At 40.7% G+C, this 19,374-nt stretch overlaps 1 protein-coding gene across 1 annotated transcript; it reads left to right on the forward strand.

Annotated features, from left to right (window-relative positions):
* The first annotated feature begins 1,342 nt into the window (after positions 1–1,342).
* LOC127595683 (oxysterol-binding protein-related protein 2-like) lies at positions 1,343–18,301 on the forward strand. The gene is made up of 14 exons (XM_052057374.1): positions 1,343–1,492; positions 10,963–11,192; positions 11,299–11,416; positions 12,583–12,658; positions 12,923–13,057; positions 13,735–13,832; positions 13,910–14,092; positions 14,216–14,323; positions 14,596–14,685; positions 15,421–15,541; positions 15,670–15,795; positions 15,885–16,008; positions 16,449–16,539; positions 16,867–18,301. Exons 2-14 carry the CDS (start codon positions 11,156–11,158, stop codon positions 16,967–16,969), a joined length of 1,410 nt encoding a protein of 469 aa, XP_051913334.1. The 5' UTR covers positions 1,343–1,492; positions 10,963–11,155; the 3' UTR covers positions 16,970–18,301.
* Positions 18,302–19,374: the final 1,073 nt, after the last annotated feature.

A 19,374-nucleotide genomic window follows, 5' to 3' on the forward strand; every position in this document is an offset into this window, starting at 1 on the left:
GATAGATAGATAGATAGATAGATAGGATTACACCTTTATGCATTATTTAAGCAAATTTCTTTACTTGTTAGTTTATCCAATAGAGCTTTCCTTTCAACAAAATGGGTTATCTTACTGCTATGTCTGCAGTAAACAAACAAGGTCACACAACCCCCGCCCGCCATGATTAATTCAACTCCTTTCTGTTGCGAGAGGTCAACATGTCACCAGACACCAATGATACAAGTCCATGCGATAACGGTCAAGCAAACTTGTAGTTGACAGACTTGCTCCGGCAGTCATTCCAATGGTGATAAACGAGTCAGCGATAGAGGGGGCAGTCAGTGGGCGCAGTTCACTTTGGATGACAGCATGATCCCTCCTCTTTGTTTTCAAATCTCTAAATAATCTCGCGCCACCTTACCTCTCTGAGCTCATCCGCCCCTACACACCTGCCCGACCAGGATTATAAGGAAGGAACACAAGAACTTTAAGAGACTGCTCATATGTGTCAGAGAGATTCTGCTCTGACAACTGAACTGAACTTTTATCTGTTAAGATACAGAAAGTGTAGTGGAAGAACATTTCATTGGTTTTCCGAAACAAATGGACACAAATAAAATATTTCTAGCAGCTAAATAATACATTTTGGTGCAATTATGTGAAATCGGATAATTTTCAGCGGCACACTTGATGGCCTTTCATGGCACATTAACGTTCTGACACAAGAGTTGGGGAATCACTGATCTATAGCCAGTGTCGTCCCCCGTGTTCCATCTTGTGGCGAATATTGTATCTTCAATATTAACAGTCAGTAAATGAATCTGCACTTGTTTGTATAAACAGTTGAAAGTATTTGCTTTTCAATGTGGTGTATTATTCAAGAGGCATACTGTCGCACATTTAAACATGTAAAGATATATACACGCACACGCACGCACGCACACACACAGACACTCGCACACACACGTTCACATTCTGAAATCTGATATTGCATAAATTTAATATTAAAAGCAAAAGTATCGCACATATTGAGTGGTCAATATTTTTAAGTACTGTACTGTAAAACTAAAGTTGACAAAAATATAGACACACGTGAAAATGAAGCTTAAATACAGTAATGAAGTATTTATAAATTTATTTTAACATGTGCGTATCATTAATGGAGAAAGTAAAGAGCACCCCCCACCCCTTTTTCATTTATTTGTACAACGTATTTGGAATATTTACTATCCTTTTCTTGCAGTTTGTCAGTACCCTCTGACCTACACGCTCTGTATTGCCCACCTTTCGGTGCTTCTCCCACCCACTGCATCGTTTCTCGCCACTGGTATGCATTGTGATTGGACAGTGTACCCCCACCCTCACACCTGATTGGCCATCAATTATGTCAGTCATTCTTCCATTCCGCCCCCGCGTCTAGCCACTTCCGCTTCTGTGTCAAACCCAAAAGCTTCACTGCAAGTTCCTTATCTGGACTTGTTACACCGCTTACTGGGCCAACGCTATCCAGGTAAGACATGTTTTCACGTTGCCTCTTTTCTCGGTTTCTATTTTCTTAATGGGTCTTATGGCTGAGTATTTGAATTCTGTTTTTTCCACATGCAAGGACTTCTGTGCTAGGTAGCTCTTCTCACTGTTAGCCTCACAGCTAACATGAAGGCTCGCTGTCAGTCGGATGTCCTGTCGGTATTGGATCCGACATTTGGGTGTCTTGGATCGTTATGACGAAAAATAAAGGTCGAACTTGTTCTCTTGGATTTAAGTTGGCGGAGACGACTGCAGTTTGTTCAGAGTTGTGATGTGTCAGCCAACAACGATTGTTATACAGTACGCGCTAATCATAGCAGCCAACTCAGCAGCATTTGGGACAGTTTTTTTGGTGTTTGTTTTTGTTTTTTTCTTTTTTTTCTTAGGCAAGACAAAATTGTTCCCCGCTGTTGATAAACGGGCACACGATGACACGCACATCGGCAGATCCTAACTTCTATAAGTTTCCGTTTCGATCCGTCCAACGTCAAGTGTGAGATAAGAACTCGTGGAACTCATCCAAGCTGAAAATGGGACAACATGTACTATTCATTGATGTACATTTGCGCGACTCGCGCAGATCCGCGTGGGAACATTTCTGCGTTATTATCTATAATCTCCGTGTTGGTTAAAGGTACCTCCCATGGAATTCAATTGCCTCAGCAAAGCCCCCATGCCTGTTCAACTTGTGAATGCCTCCATCCAAATCAACACCCGACCCTGAGGAAACGCATTGTTTTCCTCTCTTAGATGGTTCATTCGGAGTCATTGACATTCAGGTTATTTTACCGTACCGAGAAAGTCGTTCATGCATTTTCAACCATTATGTGTGGCTAGTGCTGTGGAAAGGTCATATAGACAGGCACCGGCTTATATAGCTTTCATGATCCACTTGCTTACTTGTCAACAGAAACATTTCAAATGTTAGCAGATTTGTCTCTTCGTTTATGCAGACTACTGTACTTCAAACAGATATGAGGCGGAGAAGGGGTGAACAGATCCTCTAATGCCACGGGTTAAAACGGATTCCTGTAACTGCTCCTAATGTCTCGATCTTAAATGGTGGGTTCTTAATTGGCCTTGCCCACCTTCGCTCTAAGTTACAGTGGAACCTTGAGTTCTGAACGCTTATTTTTACATAGAATTTGTGTTCCGTAGAAAATGTCAGTAGAATAATGACCACTATTTTCGCTCTAGGAATGGTCTTTACACGTACGAGCGGATGCATCTGTCTTGTAATTCTTCTCTGGTTCCATGTTGAGTGGCATGCTGAACTTTTCCCAGAGATGTAAATAAAGGGCGAAGCAATCAGAATGCCCTGAAGAAAAAGGAAAAGGCTAAAGGGACCGTTATTGGAAGTGTGCGTCAGAAACCGAGCGATTTGTGCTTTGCCTCTTGTTTTGTAACCAGGCTACATATGTGTTGCTGTGGTCGTGTGTGTTTTTACCTGTTTCTATATTACGTTAGATTTAGTTGAAACCACACACTGGTTAAAAAAAGAGAAGTCTATAAGTTAATTTTGGGAGTAGAACAGATTAATTGGATTTTCCATTCATTTCATTGGGAAATATTACCTTGATTTATGAATGTTTCAAGTTACAACTGGGGTTGTATATTTTGCTGTATCTGTCTTTGTAAAATTATTGTCATCAAAAAGGACATCATAAACAACAAAGCAACACAGCTAGTTCCTTTGTCCAGAGCTGTCATGTTTCCTCATGTACCGGTAATCTAATTTACTGCAAAGGTTGTTGTGTCTGGGCTAGTCCTTTATTTGTACAAATTCACTTTTCCAAACATTTTAGTGATTTTACATACAATAATTTGAATTTATATAACATTCAAAAGAACTACCTCATATGAACATTACCGTTAGGGCTCATTCATGTGGCCTAATAAAATCACAGAATACATTGAAATCTTCTACGCGAATGGTAGATCTCACTATATAAAATGTAAGTGTAGAAAAGTGTAAAAATTAAAACAGGAGTGTTTGTGAATGGGTCATAGGTTTATATTTAATTAAAAATGTATTCTCTAATTTTGAGAACATTTATTATACAGATCTGAAAACTCAATATTAAAACTCAGTGCTCGATTGTGATGTAAAATATAATAAACATGAATAGCACTGCAGATATTCTAAATATTTAAAACACTTTTATACAGTGGAATCTTAATTTAACAGGCCCCCGGAACCAACCGACAGAGAATAGTGTACAGTCCACTCAAAAAGCCCCTTTGTACAGAATCTGTCAAAGTCTGTTAGTTCCAGAATTGGCTGCAACAGGGTACAGCGCCAGCAAACCACTTGTTCTTTTGGGTGAATGCCAACAGTTGGATACACCGGTTGATTGTACATTTCATTTGTCTGCCTGTCACTTAACGCCATTGGAAGAGAAAAAATAAAATTATGATTGAGTTAAAATGATTTGAAAAAAATAGAAGCAATAAATATAATAATATTGCTGTGAACATAATTCCTGTGTTGATTCTTTTACATTTACGCTAAGTACAAATATGTCGTTGCACGTGGTGTTAATATTTGTTGAAGTGCATTTTTAAGAGTCATAGTTACATATTGCTCACTCACTCACAAAAAGTGGATATTTGGCTTTTGGATGAAATTTCATGATGAGCCTAAAATGTATTCAAACCTTTACGGGTGAATTTTATGTGGCCTTCTCTAAACCTTTCAATGCACATGTACAACTATTAAATGTTTCACTATTTTTTGCCCAAGGTGCTGTTCTCCAAAGGGCTTAGCGTCCAAAGGTTTCAGGTTTCTAATCCTTGAATCGATCAATAAATGTCCTGGTTCAATTAAAGCTGGTGTTTAAACAGTCGCCCTCATCAAGCTTTTTGACATCATGAGACCAAGACGACGCCTAGCAATGTGTCAACAGTACCTTGCCATTTTGATGCTTCAATCAGGACGTTCTCAGACAGAAGTGGCCACTGAGCTTAAGCGTGTGATAGAGTGTCATCATCAGGTTGATGATACAGAGATACTGGAAGAGTCACAGAACGATGCAGAAGTGGACAACGTCCTTTGACCACATCCCAAAGCTGATGACCGCCACATTGTGAATGATGCCACGAGAAACCGGATGATGAATGCCACTCAAGTGTCACGTCGGACCATTCGACACAGTTTACATCAGTGTGTTCAAAAACGTCTGTGTGTGTGTGAGCATTATTTTCTAAAGGAATGGATGCCCTTCTGTTGCAGGTTGACTTTGGACACAATGTTCACATGGGGCCTTTTTCTTAGGTACACTACTGTATACTGTATCTTTTGTTCTTGGCTGGTTGAGTGCAACATTTCTTCTCCCAGCTGTTCACGTGTAGTTAAAATTCTGCGACAGGAAAGATATTTTCCAAACGCATGTCCTCAAGGCCACGTTTCAACAGATTTGAGAGGAATGTTGCAGCGCCTTTGACCGAAGTTCATAGCGTATGTTATGTAAAATCTTTTCAGCCAGTCAACGCTGATGACTTTACATTGATAATGTTTTACGCTCTGCAATCAGACCATTTCTGGACTTCAGCAAACTCACTTTTGCATCTGGACTTTGAAGCTTAGTTGAATGTACACGTTAGGAATAGACATAGCGATTAGAAAAATCAACAACAACACTGAAATTTGCTTTCCTGAACAATTTTATAAAAGAACTGAAAACACATTTTAGTCATTGGCATTCTGCGTGTTTAAAAGCATCATCCCTTAGTTAGATTGTACCACCTGAATATAAAGGATTCTGAAATTAAATTACGCATCTCCACAAATCCTGTTACCACTGCACTTTAAATCAGCCTCACAACCACAAGCATGTAAAGCTGAAATGTGCCAACTTGTTCTGAACTATGTGTATTATCGTGAGTGTGCGTGTGTATAAGCATTATTTTCTAAATGGAAGGATGTCCTCCTGAGAAAGACTCATGACTTGAGTCAAAGGAAGCAACATCAAGTTACTTGGAAAAAAAATCAATTTGTGGTTCACTGCGGGTTGCAAGGCACAGTTCCTTCCGGAAGAACACAGGATGTGCTTGGGAGTTTTACCTTGTCTTGTTTGGAGCTTACCAAACATGCTATCGTGCGAGTTAAACTCTTAAATTGTACGTGTTTTTTTTTTTCCCCTGACATTGAGTAGCAGTCATGGATGTATAATAACAGTCGTGTGTTTTGAGAAATACATACAATTTGATGCGGAATATTTCAGAATTAAAACATGATGGTGGGGTTGGTATTTAAAAAGAATATTATTATTATTATTTTTTTAATTGCAACTTCTGCTTTTATTCTATACAAACTCACATTGACCGTAGAAACCAAACGCTGCTTCAAGATGTTTATTTCCTTGACCAATATTTGTTTACAAACCAATGTTGACGAGAACATCTGTTTTGCCTAGAGTGATAACCTCTGCACGTATTCTGATCATATTTAATCTAATATATGATCCCCGTTCAGCACTAAAGGGGCCCAATACCAATGTAGGATAACACTCCCCATATGATACTTGATGCTTGCGTCATCATGCTGCACTGCATCTGTCACAGTGTACCCGAGCTTGAATTCAGTGTTTCGAGATCGTCTGTCATATCACCGTTGCCCCTAGACCCAATCTTTCTTTTCAGTCTACACAACTTTGCAACATTTATCACTGGACCCGCTAATGCGTTCTAAAAGCATTCAATGTTCTCAAAAGCTGACAACGCGCTTTATAACCCGATGCACCTTATATATGGCGTTGCAGTCGCTTTGAGTTGTTTCCTTGTAAGTGGGCCTCTGTCATCAAGTGGTGATTATTAGCAGGAACCAATTGTAATGTAAAAGGCACTAATTAGCCCGACACTAATTGACATGTGCATTTGCCAACACACAGTTCACCAACAGTCAACTATTTTGTGAGCTCTACGCAGAACATTATGAAACGAAGATTAGACCAAAAGCATAGTTAACCTCTGACTAAACAAAGGAAGAAGGAGCCAAGCAAGATTTCTCGGGATATTTAGCCGCTTTCGGATGTGAGCCCACGAGGTTTGTGTGCCTTTTTATTGAATCAATTATCTTCATAACCTTCGTCTTTCATTTATTGTTTTGTAATGCCATTTGTACTTATACATTTCATGTTTGTGTTTGTGACCAGTTCTCACAGGTTGGCGAGGAATAAACTCTGTATTTTTATGGACTTTGCGTCGTGCTGCGTGCTGCATCTTGAGAGAGATGCATTTGGAACAATATTCTGATTTCTTGGACGTAGTCTTTTAAATGTTCAGTAAAGCGCTTTGTTACAGCTGCAGTGGCTCTATATAAATAAAGCTGTATTGTATTGTTCCCTTTAGTGCAGCGCCATCTAGTGGATGCATAGTTCAACCGCCACCACTATTGCCGCTTCTATGAGCCTTATTGTTCAGTGCGCCCTATATATGAAAACAAAATGGGCCATTCATTGAAGGTGCGCCTTATACTCCGAAGCGCTTTACAGTTGCGAAAATACAATTATACGGATACAAATAATTTGGAGTTCCTGAGCTGTCAGCAATTATTCCACTGTGTTTTCAAGATTGTTAAAGAGTTTTAGTTTCAGTATCGAGGCACCATAATTATGCAGGTAGCAGTCTATTGCTCATTCTAGTTGCGTTACGCTTGATTATCGAAATCTTCCGAAATCCCAAGCTGTGTCTATTGATGATGCCCGCAAGATTCCGATCTTTCAGGTCATACTTCCTGACACGGTTAATTCGTGGGCTACTGACATTTCAATTCTCTCGGAACAAATCTTGTGATCTTGTTACTGTTGTTAAATGGATTTGAAATAGCTTTCTGTTTGTAAGTGCCCACGTGTGCGCGCATGTGAGGAAAGAAAGTTGTGCACAAGTTGTGACGTGCTCAATATTGATTGGCACAAGTACTTCTATTAGGACTCAGTCTCTTAATTCTCTCTTCCTTTTGCCGGCTTATTTGTATTTGTATTTTTTCACAGCACAGATAGAAGCTGTATTGAATTTCTCTGCATTTGTATTATCCCTGGTAGGTTTGGCAATGGTGTTGACACAGGAACCAATCTGTGTTACTAGAAGGAATCTGGTAGGTGAGGCCCACGGGGTCAGAGGAATGTTGGATGACAATGATGACAAAAATAATGCTGGTTATTTGAATGACGGTTGTCGTGATGTTTGTGTACATGGTTATTCAAATGACAAATGCCTCGTTTGAAGCAGGTCCATCGTATAATTTCAAGATATTTTGAATTCTTCGAATTTATCGGCCCTCTGTGTCGTGCTTGTTAAGATTTGCCTTCAGAACTTTTGTTTCGGCTTCTCATTGAGTCCCGCTGTTTAAGAATAGTGATGTAATGTTTTAATCATTCATTTTTAAAAATCTTTGCAGAGCACGTTTGCTCATCGAAGGCTTCGTTTGACAATTTCAAACACAAATGTCAATTTAATTTTGAATCATTTCTGAATCGATTGTATGTTCTCTGTTCTCTGCAAAATTATATTATACAATTTGAAAAAGAATTGTACTGTAATGTCATTTGGAGAACATTAAACAAAACTCAGGTCGCTATTATGAAAATTATGCGCGATAAATTGTGGTGTCACAATAGTGTGTCATTTTGCGTATGCACCGCTTAGAGCACAGGTGTCAAAGTCTATGCCCGGGGGCCAGATCTGGCCCGCCACATCATTTTATGTGGCCCGCAAAAGCTTGTCAAGTTCCATGATGCTTGCTAAAGTCTAAACCAAAATTTCAAATTGTCATATGGAATCACAATAACGGTCATTATTCTTGACTTCTGACTTTAAAACTAGTTATTCATCAATTCGTTGTGTGCTGTGTATGTAATATGTGGAGGTGATTCAACATTTATATGGTTTCCCAAAATTCATAATGGGCCTCCAAGGCTAACCTGAACTACAATGTGGCCCGCAACAAAAATTAGTTTGACACCCCTGGCTTAGAGGAACATTTGTGGTCCAGTCGTCGTGACTACTCGACTAACCTTGGCAACACCGGTGCTAATCGCTTTGCATTCGTAACAGTCTGTCTCTTCCGGGTTCTATTTCAGGTCATACGTTATTCAATTTTCCACCCGGGGAAATGCTTTACAAGACAATCATTCACACTGTTTATTGATTTCGTAATGGAGGGAACATCCTGCCCTTCCTTTTTTCTGGGTCATGGTCATTTGGTTAGAAATCAACTGCCAAGAAGGTTTATTATTATTTTCTTGTCCTTAAGATCACTTTTTGTGCCCGCCTTTTGTCTATTACAACAGCATTGACGTCATTTTACAATCGCCATAAATTGCACGCAATGTGGTTACGTCAGAAGTTTCTCTGCGGGAGTTTTGTTGGATGAACGTTTTCAAATTTAAGAATTCACATCATGACAAGTGGTAAGGAAGCATCACTTTGCAAAAAATGTATAAGATTCTTGGGCACCAGTCTATCTACCGGTGCCTTCACATTCTTCCAGTCTATGTGACAATTGATAAGTCAGCGTATCTGTCAACATTCCTTGTATTTTACCAATGCGGGCTGTGTCACAATAAAAATGTCATGCCACCTTATTTATTTATTTGGTCCTTTTGAGCAATTTGGGAATGAGCATGATTGCAAAAATAAACGAACACCAAAAATGTTGTGGTGCACCTAAAGCACTGCAGCGAGTTTTGAGTTCAATAATAAAATATCTGCAAATCTAAACGCGGTTTGCACGTCAGAACATGTAAATGGCAGCAACCAAGGTTGGAATTTTAATACATGCAAAACGCTCAAAGTAAGGTGCTTTTTAGTCTAGTAGTTCACGTTCCCTGGGACAAATCAGTTGACGGATTTGTAAACTGTCTCTGTTTTCATTTTGGTTTGGTTTGTGTTAACGTACAAATTGCAAGTGTGTCACAGCAAACCTTGTGACGTGACACCCTTGTCCTATATGTATCTTATTATTTCTGATGGAATAAGTGAGTAATAATGGAAACAAAAGCACTCAAAACTTTATAATTATCTACAACAAATATATATATCAGCTACAATCTACTAGCCAAAAGCTGAATATGCTTTACAAGTATGACTCAGGCACTTCATCCTTGTTCGAGAGGTAAAAAGTGCCGCCGCTGCTGTTATCACACGTCTAAAAAAAGGCAAGGCAGGCAATCTGGAACATTGATGAGAATGCCAAACAAGAAATGAAAGCCGTATTTCAAATGTGGAACAAATTACAACACAAGTGGTACACAAGCGCTTTCTAGTGGTACACCAAATAACCACTGCATTATATTCAAATAAAATGTACAACATTTAAAAAAAATTCAACCCAATTAAATGTTTTACAATGAAGCTTGAAACAAGGCATGTTCAACTTTTTAACCCAGTAGACTTTTTTTTTCTCATGTGCAGCGTCGTTTTTACTTTTCAAGTACCGGTACTGTGCTTTTTTTAAGTCGAGTTGAGTTGTATTCCAACTTTTAAGTATGGTCCAATATGTTTTCGTGTTATCATTTTGCACTGCTTGTTTTCAACTGAAGTAACTTTGGCCTGATATGTTCCGGTATTTGAATGTTGGTCTTTATGCTGGTACCTGGTGAGCTATGTATTTTTGGAGGTAGTACTTGGTGTAAACACAACCACTGGTCCAGATCTGTTTACATGCCATCTGTAGGTACGTCACCTTCATGATTTGGTTTGTGATATGAACCATTTCAAAGTTTGTCCTGATCATTGGGAAACTTGTCGATGAGAAGTTTACATCGAACCCATAATGGGCTAAATTGTCATATTCTTTGAGTGCAGTACATTGTATGTGAGAGCCGTCCCGGTGGTCCATTGGTTAGCGTGTTGACCTCACAATGCAGAGGTTGTGGGTTCGATTCCGACTCTGGCCTCCCTGTGTGGAGTTTGCATGTTCTCCCCGGGCCTGCGTGGGTCTTCTCCGGGTTCTCCGGTTTCCTCCCACATGCATTGCAGGCTGATTGAACACTCAAAATTGTCCCTAGGTGTGAGCGCTGATGATTGTTCGTCTCTGTGTGCCCTGCGATTGGCTGGCAACCGATTCAGGGTTTCCCCCACCTACTGCCCGAAGACAGCAGGGATAAGCTCCAGCACCCCCCGCGACACTAGTGAGGATAAAAGCGGTTCGGAAAATGAATGAATGAATGTATGTGGGATTTTATTTTATCCACATTGGGTCAAATTTACAAACGCAATCACAAATAGTCCCCCATAAATATCTGTCTGAGAAATTCATCTGGATGAAGAATTGGTACGTCAGCAACATTTTTAATGAGTTTCCCCCCATTGAGTCCTATTAAAAATTTCCTGTTTAAAGTGGGGCCAGTATAAAAACTGTTTGTTTTCCTTCTGCGAAATTAGTCAAGTCAGACATATTGCTTTTTGTGCGTAGCATCAGCTAACGTCCAGCTTTGTCTATTTGTCAAACAGCATTCGCCGGCATCGCTCTTCCAACCTAAGCGTTTTGTGGCCACCAAGCACAACTACTGTGCTGTTGTGGTGGTGACGATCCAGTGGGGAACCTTGACTGACAGGTTTCTGTCCAGAAGGTTGTCATCAGAGGGAACATGTGTTAGAAGTTGACCAGTCATCAAGTCAGATTTGTCAGCGTTGACTTCAGAAGATGAGCAATGAGGAGGAGTTCTACGACGCCGTTACAGGTTAGATAGCTTGACGTTTTATTTTTTTTTCTCTCCATTTTATCGTATTCACACAGATATTTAAAATGCAGATTACCGATGACTTGCCACTTGCTTTGCTTCACAGGCCTGGATTCGGATGAGTCATATGAAGGGGTGTCGGAGTCCAGTTACAAAGATGCACTGGTATTTGATAGCAGGAACAATGGATCAAAGCCACAGGCGAACGGTGTCAAGAAACACAGGTACTGCTGCATTCCCGCAAAACCTTTGACACAATGTTGGTGTCTTTAAAGCTGATTCAACACCACCAGACAGAACGTTTTACTTTCTCTTTTGGGCATGGTTAGAATTGTTGCCAAAATGTTTAAGGAATTAGAAGTCATTTACTTTCATTGCATATTGGTGGTTTGAAAATGCTTGCATTGGAAGTATTGTAGTTGCACTTCTTTGACAACCAGTCCAGGATGTCTCCTAAGTTGCGCCTTCACCAAACCTGCCCCAGACGTGAACCTGAGCTGGTTTGGTGGCATGGCAAAATAGGTGGAAAGATGGAGATGCTTTTTGGTTCGTACTTTGCGTTTCTAGTTTCTCAGTGCAGAGATACTAAGATATAGTAGCAGGTAAATGTTGTGGCACACAGTTTCATTTCCTACCTCAGAGACAAGTTATCTTTATTTTTACGATAGCACACCAGTTGGACAACATGTTCTGCTTATCTAAAATCTTCGTACTGATGCTTGCCCGATCAGACAAGATGCTTTTGATTTTTGAGAAAATGAAAGGGTTTAAAGTGCGCCTCACTGTCATGTTCCTGGCATCACCCCTCATCAGTGTGTTGACCATCAAAAATGTATAAATAAATTATGTTGTATAGAGGTCGCATGGTACTACCACACAACGAACTACCTGTGGGTGCAAAGTTTCAAAACTAATACAGTAATCAAGTCAAGTCAACAGTATTTATAGAGCACTTTCAAACAGCCATCGCTGCATACAAAGTGATGTACATGGAGCAATTTAACATGCACAATAAACAGTAAGACAAATCGGTAATAAAGGCGGTAGAAAGCACCAAACAGTAAAATCAAGAACAAATACCCAAAATTAGAAAAAAAAAGAAAGTATTCATTGATTGCATTCATTCTTGACCGGTAACGCAACAAGTGTACAAAAGTTGAATTTAATTCCTAAAATTGGATGACAATGAATTAATTTTTTTGTGTGTTCAAATTTGACCAGAACACAAAACAAGAGTTAACTTGGTGTGTTTATCTGTAATTTAAATTGTGAGCGACTATATGCTGAATAGATACCAAGCATCAGATTCCAAACATGATTTCCTCTTGTTATTCTTTTTTTTTCTCTCCATCCACCTTTGGTCATTTGATTTTTCTTTTTTTCACTCTAGGACGTCATTACCCACAGCAATGTTTTCCAGAAACACTATTAGTGTCTGGAGTATCCTTAAGAAATGCATCGGAATGGTGAGGATGTACATTTTTCCTGTCTTTACTCATTTACTCTTTCTATTGTCTGTGCCAGTCATTACCCAATTTTATGTAGTTATTTTTTTTTTTGCTGATGATTTACACTGTCCACTTGATGGGAAAATTCCAAGTGTGTGAAATGATATGATGATTTCACCCTTAACATGGTTGTGCAAGAAATTCATTTCAATTTCACAATGCAAAAGTGTTGTAATAAACCGAGTGGTCGACAAACTTTGTGCCTTTATTTTTTCTATCCAGGAACTCTCCAAGATCACAATGCCTGTTGTCTTCAACGAGCCTCTTAGCTTCCTGCAGCGAATCACAGAATACATGGAACACACTTACCTCATCAACAGAGCCTGCTCACTGTCTGACTCCATAGAACGTATGCAGGTCAGACACTGAGACTCCTTTTGGACATTAAATTGATTGCATGAACAAGAATAACACATTACGACTCCTTATCTCATCTGCATGCGGTACAGTGCAGCCTGATTGTTTAGAACAAGCCTAAATCTGTTCTACAAAAAAACTGAGGCCATGTACATCAGGGGTGTGTATGGAAATTCACTTTGTTGAGCGCGCCGAGAGTGAACTTCCATTTTTGGTGCACTCTGAATAACCGAACGGCACATTTAAACATTGCTCCGAGTTTCTGAATGGTTTGAGTGCAGCAGTGCGTGCTCAGCATTACAGCATCGTTACATCGGAGCATCAGTCGCCACCTTCATATTTACACACGATTGTAAACGGTCATCCGTGAGATGTGACTGCACGTCGTTTCTGACATGTTTGTGTAGCACGTAGCATTCAACTTTCTGTTTTCTTCACAAACCTTTCTTCTCTTGGTGGATGTAAATAACAGAATTGAATTGAAAATCCAACGGTCAAAGTTTAAAATCTACACTCATCTGTTTGCCAAAGTCACAGCAGAAGGATGCGGGTTGCATAGTCCCTTAACTCGACTAAATTAACTGCAACCTGTGAGAGAAATCCCCTTGAAAAAATCCACGTGAGCGACATGAACCTCAAGCAGAGAACACACAAGTCGTCTGTAATTGTTCCTTCAGGCCGTCGCTGCGTTTGCTGTGTCGGCCGTTGCGTCTCAGTGGGAGCGAACTGGAAAACCCTTCAACCCTCTTCTTGGGGAGACATATGAACTCACCAGGTACACATCGGTACATCTTCACATCTGTCTCTTCATCACGATGCATTCACCCTTCACGCCCCTGCCCGTCTACCCAGAGAGGAGCACGGCTTTCGGCTGATTGCAGAGCAGGTATCCCATCATCCCCCGGTGAGTGCCTTCCACGCTGAGAGCCTGGCTGGAGACTTTGTATTCCATGGCTCAATATACCCCAAACTGAAATTCTGGGGGAAGAGCGTTGAGGCGGAGCCCAAAGGGACCATCACTCTGGAGCTACTTAAGTAAGTCAAACAAACACGTAGGGGGCGCTTTTGCCATATTAAAGGTTATTCCTTACCACATTTTGTCCGACATGTGTCTCGTGTATCTTCTCTTCATGCCGCCCCCTTTCCCTTCTATCCAAGGCACAATGAGGCCTACACATGGAGCAACCCTCACTGCTGCGTGCACAACATCATCTTGGGCAAATTATGGATAGAGCAGTATGGCTCCGTAGAAATAGTCAACCACAGGTAAACTCTCCTGACCTTTGAATGCACTTTGTTATTCTTGCGCTAAACAGACAAAATGTCACCGTTCTCCTCCAATGTCCTCCTTGGCGTGTCTCGGTCCTGTTTTCGCCTTTTCCCCCACGATATGATACTGAACAGGAAATGGTGTGCAAACAGCCAACCAAAATTCCTTTTTGTGTGTGTGCGTGTGTGTGTGAAAGGATGTGTAATATTTAGGCGGCATACAGTTGCACCATAGTTTATGAAGACATGTTAAACTCTTGTCTACACAGCACTGGAGACAAGTGTGTGTTGAATTTCAAGCCTTGTGGGATGTTTGGCAAAGAGCTGCACAAAGTGGAGGGATACATCCAGGATAAGAGGTTAGCCTTCATCACTGTTACCATATTGGCCTGAATATAAGACGGTGTTTTTTGCATTGAAATAAGACTGAAAAATTGGGGGTCGTCTTATATTCGGGATCTAGACATTATACCCATTCACGACGCTAGATGGCGCCAGATATCATTGAAGCGACCGCTGAACTTGACTCCCCAGGCCAAAGTGAACCCGTCACGAAGAATAAAAATAAAAATAGCGGTTGCACGAAGAAGAAAAATAAAAAATAGTGGTAAGAAAGAAAAGACAAGAAAATAATTGAACAGATAACAGAAAATGGAGAAACGTAGCGACAATCTGGAGAAAAGTGGGTCGATGATCGGCTAGGTTAACCGGCTGCTGAGGAGAAGTTATGTCATTTACATTTCAAAAACCAGAAGCCATTCATTTACGAATGTGATTGCACTATAGTTTACATATTTAAATATTCACCTATTAAAATTTGAATGAGGCAAAATAACATGCTTTTTCTCTCAAATATATTGTTATAATAATTTGTTTCAGATGTACTGTAATTATTTTCTGTATAAAAATGTATTTGGTGTTCAAAAAGTATTTTTTCAAACTTGTGTCTTGAAATAGATCGGCTCGTCTTATAGTCAGGGCCGTCTTATATTTGGGCCAATACGGTACTTTTTCACCCGTGGTATGATTTCCAATATATTGCCTTAAGTTTTCCAAGAAATCTTCCTCTGTAACCCGATTCCCCTTTTGTGCAGTAAAAAGAAGCTTTGTGTCATCTATGGGAAGTGGACAGAGTGCATGTGGAGTATTGATCCTCAGGCTTACGAGGCTCACAAGAAGGCTGAGAAGAAAGGAGACAACAAGAAGCACAAACATGTAAACATTGATTACCGTGATCGAGTCAGAATCACGCAAGTCTTGATGCGGCCTTTCTCATGGGCACATTCTCGCTTGTCAAGTGGCGATTAAACATGTCATTGCTTAATCCCCCCTTCGTTCCCCAGGAGGAGCCGGTAGGATCGGAGAACGATGACGCTGATGACATGCCAGAGGTCCAGGAGACGGTGTCGGTCATACCAGGAAGTACTTTACTTTGGAGGATAGATCCGAGACCGGCTCACTCTGCTCAGGTAGAAGGGGGGGGGGGGGGGGGGGGGGGACACAAAGGCAGCATTGTGCAGAAAATCTGAACAGATTATTTGTGCTTTCCCATGTTCAGATGTACAACTTCACCAACTTTGCAATGTCTCTCAACGAGCTGGAGCCAGGCTTGGAGGCTATACTGGCCCCGACTGACTGTCGCTTCAGACCTGACATCAGAGCCATGGAGAATGGCCAAATGGGTAATGACATTGTCTACTTCTCAGGTGCTCTGTTTGGTGTTATTTGACAAAAAATAAATACCTCTGGCTTGGAAACTGCTCCGGCTTTCCTGTGGGGCTTTTGCATATTATCCCTGTTCTCTGCGGGTACTTCGGCTTCCTCCCCCATTTTAAAAACATTCCCGCTAGGTTATTTGAAGATGCTTCAGTGTCCCGAGGTGAGAATGGTTGTTTGTCCAGATGCAACTTGCGCGACTGACTGGTGAACAGTACAGGGTGGTCACCGCCACTCGAAGTAAATCAGCTGGAATAGGCTCAAGCTCCCATGTAACACTCTGGAGGACATGCAGTGTCTGAGCTTCAGATAATGGAACCCTGTCGCCATCTGCTGTTTGTCTGTGTAACTGCCTCATGTCAACAACGCAGACGGTTTTAACATTGTGCCGGCGGTGGTTTTGCAGAGGAAGCAAGCCAGGAGAAGGAGAGGCTGGAAGAAAAGCAACGAGCAGCCAGAAAACAGAGAGCTAGGCATGAGGAGGAGTGGTCGACAAGGTTAGTTGAGCTCTCGCTCGCTTTTCACGCGCTCGCTCTTTCTGACGAGTCACGCCATGTCTAATCATCCGGTAGGTTTAGCCAAGCGAATTTTAATTCTGATGACATTTGCTGTACTTTTTGATAGTAAAGGCAGAACCCTAAATCAGTAAGGGTTGAGGACAGTGGTATCAAAATCAAGGCCCGGGGGCCATATCCGGCCCCCCACGTCATATTATGTGGCCCGCTGGAGCAAATCCTGTGTGTCAACTATCATGATTCTTGCTGAAATCTGTACGTAAATGTCAAATTGTCATGGATAATATTTAATTAAAATATATTTTTAAGGTGGTTCCAAATGGGAACCAACCCAAACACTGGCTCCCAGGACTGGAACTACTCTGGTGGTTACTTCAGTAGGAATTACCAAGACCTGCCTGATATCTACTGATGAGACTGCTCGTCTTTACCCTCTGACCCTTCCGGCGCTCCCGCACACTTTACTGTAACTTCGAGGGACATACTTTCAAAACTTAACCCTTCACCATCGCACACCTCCAGCGCAGAGAGGAAAGACTTCCACATAGGCCTTGAACAGTCGCCTCATCTTGACTTGCTCGCTTCTTCACCATCAAGGATTTGACGTCAACTTTAGTTGTGTGTCTTGTAAATGTTTGCCATCATTGCTCATTATCGTTTTTTTCATCTGTCACGGCGGAATGTGTGTGGTGTTAGTCCTTAATGCAACATTCTGTGTTTAAAAAAAACAAAATGGGCTTGAGCAATAGAGTGATGATTACAAAAATAAGGTAAAATATGTCCTTGCCTCCCACGCTGTCAAAAAAAAAAGGAAAAAAGACACCTGTTTGCAAAATTCCAGAATGATTCCATTCCGGTGTCAAAAAAATGACGACTATATTGGGATGTCAAGACACTTGCCATCAAAATATGACGAAGAGAAACATTGTGACATTCCTTGTTAATATTCTCTCCATTTAGATCAGGTTTGTAGAAGACCAACAGCGCATTAAGTTTTTATTTTACATTCCTCTTAAATGTGAAAATTAAAAAAAAGTTCAGCTATCACGCTGACTGGTAGTAATCGTGCAGAAATCCCAAACAGCTTCGGCAAGAAAATATTTGGACCACAGTTATTTTTGTTTCACTATTGTATATTGTAAAAAGCGAACGTATGGATTCTGTTGGACGGTGGCCAAACTTCTCCCCGCCTGCCTATAATTTTTTTGAAGCACTTAACCACATACACCCTTTAGACTTATTTATTCTTGCCTGTGACATCTGCAAAGTTTTTTCTTTTTTTGCAATCTGTGATGTGTAGACGAAACACTAAAGTTGGACGCCGCGTCGGGATGGGCAAGAGTTGTTTGAAACACAAAACGGTACAACACTTTCATCTATTCACAATTGCAACAAATGGGCCGTTGAGGTCAAATCCTTTTTTTTTTAGGTTTTTTTTTTGTTGTTGTTTCTCCCGAATATGTCTTCTGTTGAATTTTAACCTCCTCCTCTTGGACTATCAATGTGGTTGTGGTTGTTGTTGTTGTTTGTGTACAAGTGTTACACAGAGGTAATCCCACACAAAAATGAATGACACATTATTTTGTGCAATTGACTTATTTTTATAGTATTTAAAAACATTTTCTTTGGTGAGAACATACCACCAGATGTTTTATGTTTTGGTGGGGGACTGTATAGGCATACTGTGGACAGCTTGATAGAGTCATGTACAGGAGAATGTCTACTAATAAAAACCTTAATTTCAGTTTTGGATGATGACTTTTTTTCCTTTTTCAACAAAATTTAAATGAGATTTTTCTACCCTATTTAACGAATTTTTTTCATGTTTAAGTTTACATTTTCTGTCTAATTAAGTAGATGCAGACCATTTTTATAAATCTTTTTTTTTTACTACTCTAAACAAATGTCTACACAGTCAGGAGGCTGACTGGTTACACAAAATTGATTAGTCAAATATTGGTGACAAAATGGCACCAGGGCGGGGTCCAGTGAGTAGCGCGTTGACCTCACTGTGCAGAGGTACCGCGTTCACTTCCAGCTGCGGCGTGGGTTTTCTCTGGGTACTCCGGTTTCCTCCCACATTCCAAAAACATGCATGGCAGGCTGATTGAACACTCAAAATTGTCCCTCGACTGTCCCTTAGAGTGTTCAATCAGCCTGCCGCACATGTTCTTGTAATGTGGGAAGAGTAGCAACAAAAGGTGTTAAACACACCCGTGACATAGAAGAGAGGCAAAAAGCAACAGAACCATTAAACCTAAAACGGCAGCACCAACCCAAATCTAAATAACATGACTTCTCTAGTGGGAATGGACTCCATAAGTCTTGACTTTTGACTTCAGCTGCTTCATCAAACTATCACAACAATCATCATCATATTTTGATTATTTTAGCACACGTCCTCATCTTTGACGTCAGCTATACCAACATACCACATGTCTTGATCTGAGACCATCACCCCCCCCCCCCCCCCCTCTGCTGAGCATTGGTCATCGATGAATCTGGTCCCAATTTCAAATCAGTCTACCATGATCAATGCGTATATTTTGGATAAAAAATTGTAGATGGGAATATTACAATAACAGTGGTGTGGATAAAGCCCAAGTCCTGCCCAGTCTGATGGGGACTTGAGATGAGATGCTATCATAATGTGAATCATCCTACTAAGCACCATTTAGCCTCTGTTATATATTCTTACACTATGAACCCTTTCGTGCACCCTGTAACCCGATATCATGATAAGCTGTCCACTGTCATAACCGCTGTCCCTGAAAGGGTTAAAACTACAATGCATGCACAATAAAATGCCCACAGCAG

Source organism: Hippocampus zosterae, chromosome 2 (assembly GCF_025434085.1).
Source record: "Hippocampus zosterae strain Florida chromosome 2, ASM2543408v3, whole genome shotgun sequence".
NCBI lineage: Eukaryota > Metazoa > Chordata > Actinopteri > Syngnathiformes > Syngnathidae > Hippocampus > Hippocampus zosterae.

What these genes read in the sequence shown, in the direction of transcription:
- LOC127595683 (XM_052057374.1), top strand. Translation starts at nt 11,156, where the DNA reads ATGAGCAATGAGGAGGAGTTCTACGACGCCGTTACAG. An exon ending in ATCACTCTGGAGCTACTTAA is followed by an intron (nt 14,093 to 14,215) that starts GTAAGTCAAACA and finishes CTTCTATCCAAG; the next exon opens with GCACAATGAGGCCTACACAT. An exon ending in GTAGAAATAGTCAACCACAG is followed by an intron (nt 14,324 to 14,595) that starts GTAAACTCTCCT and finishes TTGTCTACACAG; the next exon opens with CACTGGAGACAAGTGTGTGT.